Here is a 9431-nt window from a genome sequence, read left to right on the forward strand (position 1 = left end):
ATGCAACATTTTCATGTAGCAGCTGATCCACATGTAAAAAGATTTCAACATATATTGTACTAAATCTTATATTTTCCAACAGTTATTTACAATAAGACCTTGTGTTGATTTTGCTGCTGTCTGTTTTTAATGTTACACATATTTAATTATAAATATTGGGTTATTTCAAATAGGTAAAGCCATGTGAGGCTGTTTGCTGCTGTCAACTATTTTGAGAGTTTATCAAAGGGTTTAGTATCTCTCAGCACAGTTCAGGTCAATGTTTGGACATCACGCAGCTATTAGTGACCTGATGGTGAAAACACCTTCTGTATTTGCACCAACTACTCCCACAACTACTCAACTTAGGGTTGACATTGATAATCCTTCCTAAATGTTACATTTTAATATTAATTAAATGTATTTGGACACTGCTTATATTGTTAAAGGTCAACTACACAATCTGAATGAAAACCACTATAAACAATCAAAATGAACACCAGGTTTACATAAAAAAATTTATTATGAATCAGGAGATGCCATGGCAAACTGATACACTGAAGTGGAGCACTGTCCTAAAAAACGAAAATAAAAAACATTTATAACTGTTTTTTATCCAACAGAAAAGAAAATTATGTTCAATCTGGAACTTGTCTTCCCCTTTTCTTCAAGGAGACTTTGTCACAACAGTGTAACAAAAACAAAACAAAAATCACACAAGCAGTCTCTCAATTGCCATCTGGACAGACTGAATCTGCGGTTTGAGCTGAGATCCCTCCTTAATGGTGACTGAGGTAGCGATAACGGGGCGAGACACCCCACAGGCCCGACCCAAGGCCTGCTTGGAGCGGACAAACACGTACGGGACGTTCTTGTCCTCACAGAGCAGTGGCAGGTGGAGAATGATCTCCAGTGGTTCAGCATCAGCAGCCATCACAATGAACTCAGCGATGCCTCTGTTCAGGGTTTTAGTGGCTGGGGAAGAAGTAGATCACCGTTAGTAATGGCATTATTACATATATCATGTTTATTTCAATAAACATTTTGCCAGCTTTACACTGATAGCCTAGAGGTTTTAGGACTGATTCTGAAATACAACAGATCACTTTATATCTCATTATCCTCGACTGAACACAGAAACAACATACTAATCCTAATATTTGAGATGATGTAACAGCAAATAAGTGGGAATCTTGCTTTTATAATGTCTTCAATGATGAAATACCTACAGTGAATTTACTTTTAGAGATCAGGCTCTTTTAAATACACTCATTTGAGACGCTTTAAAGTAAATCCAGCTGTGTTATGACACCACGTTTCACAGGCATGTCTGACAGAGGCGTGTAATCAGATTACCAGCTTGTACGTGAAACCACAGAGAAGTAACATTTTCAGATGTATGTTCGCTCACCTTCATTAGCCCCCTTCCTCAGCTGCTTGTAGTTTGAGGCTTGCTGCACCAGGTCCAGGATGGTTTTGGTCAGCGTGGCGTCGGCCAGCGGGTAGGCCTTCGGGTTCACTTGAGCTTCAGTCTGGGTACGGGTAAATTAAACCGATTAACACCAAACTGACCACAGGACAGAGAGTTAGCATATAAAGTGAACAAAACACGAGCATGTTATGAGTTAAAGCTTAGCTCGCGCTGCAGCCTCACGTTACTGCCTTCAGCCTGCTAACAGTTAGCTGGTCTGTTAGCTTGCTAGTTCATTCAGAACCGAAACTCACCATTGTGAATGTTTATTTCTGGTATTCCGGCCCTCTCGGCGAAGTGCTTCACGGAGGACTATTTTCTTTCACCTGTATTTAAAAGGGCAACGAGACGCAATGTCTGTTTTCTGTGACTAATATTTTTTGAATCTCTACGAACTCTAACAGCTCTGTCGCGTGCACCAGGTCCAAACGTATACTGCACGTGTGTGGTAGAGCACATGCGCACTGGCGTCCCAGCTAACAACAGGAAGTGTGTGTGTGTGTGTGTGTGTGTGTGTGTGTGTGTGTGTGTGTGTGTGTGTGTGTGTGTGTGTGTGTGTTTAACATAGACATGTAATGTTATCTATTTATGGTTTTTAGATATATTTTAAGTTGGTATTTAAATGCGTATAATTATTGTATGTGCAGTCTTGTTTTAAAATATAATTTTAACTTCAATATAAACTTAACTTTAAATTTATTAACTGAATATTTACTTTAAGTTAATTTATGTTGTACAATCTTTTTTCCCTCCTATAAAGGCAAAACAATCCTGTGCACAAAAAGCCTGGGGAAGTAAACAACACAGTACAGGAGAAAAAGTAAGAATGTTAAAGTAAACAAAACACAAAATTAATGATTAATATAAAATAATAATTGAAGATTAAAGTATCATAGAACAATTAAATAAATAAATTAAAAGCAATGCAGCCTTTGTTAGTTGTACAATATTTAATTCTTTGTGGATAAAATAGGCTTAGGGTTTGTGAATATACATTCATGTATATGTAATTTAAGATGATGATATGTGCCTTGTTGGTAATTATTTATTATGTAGAAACCTAAACAGTATATATTCAGTCATTACTAGAATAAAGTAAGAATAGTCATTAAAGAATCAGTAATTAACCTGGAAAAATTTTCCATAATACCAAAACATATGTGGGACTATTTCAGGGTTTAGGGTATAGAAATAATATATTTATATATTTTCATGTGTTACAAAATAAAATGTGTCTATAACTTTAAATGACACACAAGCCTTTCTCTTGTAGGTGGTGGGATGAGGAAAAGGAATATTCTCCTGTTGAAATAGAAAACATTAGCTCTATTTTATTTTTGAAGGACTGTAAGAAAGTTATTTTTACCTCAAGCAGTGTCCACAGGGTGAAATAACGCTGATAATCTGGTTATCATGGCACCTGTCAGTGGGTGGGATATATTAGGCAGCAAGTGAACATTTTATCCTCAAGAAGCAGGAGAAATGGGCAGCGTGAGGATTTGAGCTAGTGTGACCAGAACCAAACTGTGATGTTATATGTTATAGTTAAAGGTTATTTTTTTACCTCAAGCAGTGAAGTGGTGAAATAATACTGTTGTTGTGCCACATGTTATTCCTCTCCGCAGCAGCAGGGGGCGCTCGCTCACAGGCTCCACGGTACTTTAGCGAACGACAACCGCGCGGTGCATTGTGGGTAGGGCACTTTGACGCCAGCCATATTGCTCCAGCGTCCTGACTGAAGGAGACAGGGGAGATGAAGGGGATTCGGGGAATCAGTCAGCTATCGGTAAGGACTCAGCTCACTCGTCCTTTATCTGTGTGTGTGTGTCGGGACAAGAGTGCTCTCATTAACCGTCCGACTCACTCCCAGTGTGGCTGACTGGTGGAAACTACTCAGGGTCACCGGACAAACTGGGATGAAGAGCGGACAAGTAAGCCGTCAGCTGGAGCTAGTCGTGACTCTGTGCTTACCCAGCACCGATAACGTTATATAATGAACACCAGTCAGACAGGGTCGTTTTATTCTAACATTATAACTACTGTTAACTTAAGGTACAGTGAAGAGAAGTGAGAGCTAAACACATATTAGTATCTCTTCCACCACTAATGTTGACGTGAGCTTGTGCGGCTCTTACCGTATACATACCTATTTTAATGTATAACACATTATTTTTACTTTATTAGAATAGAGTTGGGTTTGGTTTTGGACAACATCACCAGTAACCAAAAGAAAAACACTGTTTGTGGAGAGAAAACACAAATCCCAGCTCAACAACAAGTTTGTGGTGGATTGATATGACACAAGGGTTTTAATGTAAGGAAATACTAACATAAATCTAATATTATTTGTAATTGATTTAACATATGCTGTCAGTATTATTTATCTTATATGACTGCAAGACCATTAAATAGCTGTTTTTGGGGTGTTGATCATATCTGATACTAGAAAGACTTTGTGGTGTTTTTGTCTCCAATCAGTTCATGTGGTAGAAGGCTGTCCACCTCCGTTCAGCATTTACAGACTGAATAAAGTTCGTAGTTTTGTGAAAGTATGTTGTGTATGGTCAGCGTACTTCTAACCTGAGTCTAACTGATGCCACCATTTCATAATCTGTCATGACTCTGATTTCCTTTCTCCCCAATCTGCCCTCGTATCAGTCGGCAAACCAGCAGCGCATTAGCTGTACGCATTATGTCCCGACTTTCCATGTTCTCTGTTTTGTTTTTTCAGACCAGGCTTTATGCGGCCCAGGCTGCCCGTAAAGTGGAGTTCACTGGGGCCGCCGAACATGTTAAGTTTCAGCCGCAGGATGTGCAGGTCAGTAGTTGTTGACTTGTCTTTCTTCTCCACAGAGACGCTTCTATGCGGCTGCCAGAACAGGCCAGTCCCTTGCTCAGCCCCTGGCTGGCCTCAAGCTCTCTCCAGGGGCTGTCCACTCCTACCAGGATGTCCATGTATGTTGGGGGGTGCTGGGGTTTGGCTGGGTCCAGACTGTGTGGTTTTGGGTCTGAGAATGAAGAGAGTAGTTGGTTTGTGTATAGAAATGTTTATGTATTATTCTCATTAGCTCGCATGTTTTAACTACATTTCTATACTTGATGCAAACTATTGAACTAAAATACATACGTGTCTTTCTGCCCAGGTGACCAGGCTGCCCAGCGGACTGGTGATTGCCTCCATGGAGAACTATTCCCCGGCTTCCAAGATCGGAGTGTTCATCAAGGCTGGATGTCGCTATGAGACCCCTGAGAACCAGGGTGTCACCCACCTCCTACGGCTGGCATCCAACCTGGTATGATAATACATACAAGATTGAGAATGTACCCAGTGTATACTAGCATGAATGCTTGGCTTCTGTCTCAGCTTGGTGTTGACTTGTTGGCATTTCTGTTTTTCCAGACAACCAAAGGAGCTTCAGCTTTCAAGATCTGCCGTGGTGTTGAGGCAGTTGGAGGCAGCCTGAGGTCAGTAACGTCCAAGAAAGGTCAACGAACAACTGAAGTTTCTGTCTTGCTCGCTGTGTTCTTATCTGGATATCTGTATGCTTGTGTTTCTCTGCAGTGTGTCTTCATCCAGAGAGAACATGATCTACACCGTTGACTGTTTGAGAGATGACATGTAAGTCTGAATAATATACACTTTGTTATTAATACTACATGATTTAGAAATTTACATGGATAGTGAAAAAAATGTCCCACGTTCGTAGTACAAGGAGAATCAGTATTCACTTTAGACTAAAAAAGGTGTCTGTAAAACACTTTGCTTGTGTGTGGCTGAGGTCAGTTACATGAGGATGACAGCATAATGTGACAGCGGTCTCTTGCATCATATTTTTCTGAAACAGTTACAATGTGGTACATTGGGATGTTCACCGGTGAGGCAGATTAGGCTGCAGGTGTGTTTCATGTGAAGCGGGATGATGGCACAGTTTCAGCACTTCATTTCATACGTTATTTGTCTGCAGTGACACAGTTATGGAGTATCTGATCAACGTGACAACAGCCCAAGAGTTCCGGCCATGGGAAGTGTCAGACCTCACGCCCAGAGTGAAGATGGACAAGGCCATGGCTGCACAGAGTGATCAAATAGGTGGGCCTGTATTTCCCTTACAGTGCACAAACAGACTATATGGCCAGCAATAATCTGAGTTTGGACCTCACCCAAGTTACACACTGGTTGATCATAGAACTACTAACTTCTCATTCCCACTAGCGTGCTTTATGAATTGTTTTGATCTAGTTTTACGTGAACATTTTTATCAAATGTCTGGTAATTTACAAAATGTATTAATTACTGTGTTATTTATAAAAGTAAATGGAATTAGATGGGCTCACCAGATCTAACAACTGTTTCTTGAGTCGCCACCACACAGGCAGATATAATGATTTATTGATTAGGAACCCATCAGAAATTTTAGCTTTAGCATTAGAATATTGCAGTTCATGATCATTCCTCTGTCTGTCTTTACCAGGTGTGATTGAAGGTCTGCATGGAGCTGCCTACAAGAATGCTCTCTGTAACTCCCTGTACTGCCCCAACCACATGGTTGGCAACATCCAGTCTGAAGATGTAAGTATTTTTATTCTTTAAGACTTATGGTGTTATTAAACTAATTGAAACTCTCTTTCTAATGTTTGTATTTTTCTCCAGCTACACCAGTTTGTCCAGAACAATTTCACAAGCGCAAGAATGGCTCTTGTTGGACTTGGTAAGGCTCATTAGCATAATTACCCTGTAATGATATCAGTAATGTGTTAAACTATTAACCAACATTAAATTACATGCTCTGTTTACTCCTAATGCCCAAAAGATCTTTAAGGTTATGATGTTTGTCTTTCCTTCAGGTGTCGACCACACAGTGCTGAAGCAAGTTGGGGAGCAATTCCTCAACATCCGCAGTGGTGCAGGCAGCACAGGGGCCACGTCTCAGTACCGTGGAGGTGAGCCGAAACTGCCATCCACAAATCTGCATGTTAATCACACACCAGCTTTAACACTTCCAACTATTGCCTCCATGTCTCATCCTCTCCTGCCTCTCTCCAGGTGAGGTTCGTTTTCCCAACACCAGCAGTATGGTTCACGCAGCGGTGGTGAGCCAGTCGGCAGCAGCCGGCTCCAGCGAGGCTCTGGCCTTCAGTGTCCTGCAGCATTTACTGGGAGCTGGTCTGCATGTTAAGAGGGGCTCATGCGCCTCCAGCAAACTGGTCCAGGGTGTTACTAAGGCCACTGCTGACCCCTTTGATGTGAGTCGTTGTCAGTTTGTAATATAAAGTTGTAACAGTTTATACACCAAGGCCTTGCCTGGCTCAGGGTGGGACTACGGTAGTGTTTTGTGCATCTTAACCATAAAAACGCTAAAACCTTCTCTACAAAAATTGTATCATAATTGCAACAGTACTTGTTAAAACATTTTCTTTTTTTTCCCTTTTTTTCTGAACAGGTCAGTGCTTTTAATGCAAGCTACTCCGACTCTGGTCTGTTTGGGGTCTACACCATTTCCCAGGCTGCAGTTGCTGGTGATGTGAGTATCCCACAGTTTCGACACGAGTCAATTCCTCACCACAAGCTGTTCAACAAACTAAAAGCAGTCTTTTTTTTTGGTGGGGGTCAAAATTAAACTGATAAAGGGTCTCGATATAATCTCTGTCCTCTTCTGTCCTTCCAGGTGATTAAGGCTGCTCTGGCCCAGGTGAAGGCTGTTGCTGATGGTGGAGTCACAGCTGCTGACCTCACTCGGGCCAAGTAAGACAAGCAGACAGACAGAAACTTTGATATGATGCCTCTTTCTAACATGTAATCTAAATTGTGAATCCATTGAGAACTCAAATTTTATATTTTAGTTTCCAATAAACACCACCAAAGTGGGGTTAGTGGTAAAACATTATGTGTATGAGAGCCATGCTAAGTAAGCATGAAATAGGTTGCACTGAAGTAAATTTCGATCAGCCATTGAAGGCTACACCCCTCTCGTTCTGTATGGTAACTATGTACCTGGACCAGGTTAGCCCGGAAACAGAGAGAAATAGCTACCCTAGCTCCTTTGTCCAAAGATAAAAGGAAATTGCACTGCACATAACATGTAAAAAGGAATTGTTGCAATTACACATTGATTTTTATACAGATTAAAGGTTCATTGTGTAACATTTAGGAGGATCTATTGACAGAAAATGTATACAATATAACATTAGTGTATAATCACCTGAAAATAAGAATCGTGATCATAAGATTGTGAAGTTTTTCCCAACTGTGGCAATATCTGCTGCCCTCCCCTCGACACACAGCGCCACTCACCAGATCAGTCTCTCTGTTTAAACTGTGTGGAAATCTTCATATGGATAAAAAAATGCCAGGAGGGGCGCCTGGATAGCTCACCTGGTAGAGCCATGCACCAAAGGCTGAGTCCTTGCTACAGCAAACATGGGTTCAAATCCAACCGGTGGCCCTTTGCTGAGTCATCCTCTCACTCTCCCCCCACCCTCCTGTCCATCCTCAGATGCTCTGTCTCATAAAGGGAAAAAGCCCCATAAAATAAAGAGTGCCAGGAGAATTTTAAATTATTGAGAGCATCTGAAGGCCCCTTGAGATGCTGCATCTCATTTTCGAGGCAATCCTCACCACAGCTAGTCTTCAAGAATCCATCTTTACATAATAATCAAGTACCTGTTTAGCCAATACATCATGATAATCATTCATCAATATGGTGATAACTTCCATTTAGCCAAAATATACTTTTTATACCTTTTTATTTATTTATTTTTTTTTTATAAATATAATTCCTTCAAAGTCTTCACTACACGAATCTGGACAGACATGGATGTAAACTGCAACTTGACTGGTTGGTGGAGATGTACTAGTTTAAATGTTATTTATTTTTCCTTTCAAAGTGGGAAAACTCTCTTACCTACATCTTTACTAAGTGAAAACATGTAGATTTGCCCCAAAGTATAATTCTTGTATGTATGTTTATCTGCTAAGAAAGAAACTGAAATCCATATAGTCTCATGTCTCAGGCAGTGTCTTGCTGTTCCAAGTTTTTATTCATGAGACAGTTGCCCCATGGTGCCTGATGGTGGTGCCATTCTTTGTTTTCTAATGCCATGAAGCCAAATTCTTACTCTGGACTGGTTACTTGTCAAACTCACACTGTACACAGATTTTAAAAAAGGAAAAAACTGGACTAATTAAAACATCTCACCTCCTCTCCCACCTCATACTTAGCATTTAGAAGAAAATACATCCAGTTAAATGTTTTCCTCCTACTGTGTTTTGCACTATTGTATCTTTATAAAGGGCTTTGTTTTCTCTGCAGGGCCCAGCTAAAGGGGCATTTCTTGATGTCTCTGGAGACTTCAGAAGGTTTTCTGGAGGCCATGGGCACTCAGGCTCTGGCCGAGGGAACCTACTGCTCCCCGGAGGAAATCTCCAAAAAAATCGACAACGTGTCTTTGACCGATGTCGCCAACGTAAGACATTTGGTTCTCGTCAGTGCTTGCCGATCCTTCTGCTTTTATATATTTACTACAGTTGGATAATGATATTAGGATTTGCTTCATTTATTGTGTGAAAACTTAACTTCCTTTTCTTTTTATTCCCAGGCTGCCAAGAAATTTGTGTCTGGCAAGAAGACTATGGCATCCAGCGGGAACCTCTCAAAAACACCCTTCGTGGATGAGATCTAAAGCCCTCCTCATCACCTCGTACTGTAACTCTTGACGACAAAGCAGAATTTGTTTCCTCTTACATTTTGACAAAAAAAAAAAAACCCAGAATGGTCATCATCACCTTTTTGCAATGCTGTGGTCCTGAGACTTATAATGTCATAACACCACTGGGTATTTATAGGTGTTGTAACAGTATATTTTCAGGTGATGCTGCTCTGGCACATCACAGTGTCGTTGTCCACTCATCTGTCCACATTAACTGTATAGCTGATGTAAAATACTGAATAAATTCTATCTACCTTACAGAGTTTTTAAGTGT

The 9431-nt window shown here is 40.7% G+C and overlaps 2 protein-coding genes across 3 annotated transcripts; one reads left to right on the forward strand and one right to left on the reverse strand.

The window, feature by feature from the left end:
• Positions 1-483: 483 nt before the first annotated feature.
• On the reverse strand, positions 484-1905 carry snu13b (SNU13 homolog, small nuclear ribonucleoprotein b (U4/U6.U5)). The gene is made up of 3 exons (XM_051417778.1): positions 1705-1905; positions 1391-1511; positions 484-954 (listed from the first exon to the last, which is right to left on the reverse strand). Exons 1-3 carry the CDS (start codon positions 1705-1707, stop codon positions 692-694), a joined length of 387 nt encoding a protein of 128 aa, XP_051273738.1. The 5' UTR covers positions 1708-1905; the 3' UTR covers positions 484-691.
• A 1199-nt stretch (positions 1906-3104) lies between these two features.
• On the forward strand, positions 3105-9422 carry LOC127373348 (cytochrome b-c1 complex subunit 2, mitochondrial). 2 transcript variants are annotated; one of them, XM_051417758.1, is made up of 14 exons: positions 3105-3236; positions 4304-4405; positions 4594-4743; positions 4851-4915; positions 5013-5069; positions 5416-5540; positions 5923-6020; positions 6102-6159; positions 6296-6391; positions 6495-6694; positions 6892-6972; positions 7117-7193; positions 8761-8914; positions 9047-9422. In XM_051417758.1, the coding sequence occupies exons 1-14, from the start codon at positions 3204-3206 to the stop codon at positions 9128-9130; spliced, it is 1380 nt and encodes a 459-aa protein (XP_051273718.1). In that variant the 5' UTR covers positions 3105-3203; the 3' UTR covers positions 9131-9422. The 2 variants fall into 2 exon arrangements, with proteins under 2 accessions (XP_051273718.1, XP_051273719.1); XM_051417759.1 differs by lacking the exon at positions 4304-4405 and adding an exon at positions 4182-4268 and having other exon boundaries at positions 3124-3236.
• Positions 9423-9431: the final 9 nt, after the last annotated feature.

This window comes from Dicentrarchus labrax, unplaced genomic scaffold (genome assembly GCF_905237075.1).
Source record: "Dicentrarchus labrax unplaced genomic scaffold, dlabrax2021, whole genome shotgun sequence".
Lineage (NCBI taxonomy): Eukaryota > Metazoa > Chordata > Actinopteri > Moronidae > Dicentrarchus > Dicentrarchus labrax.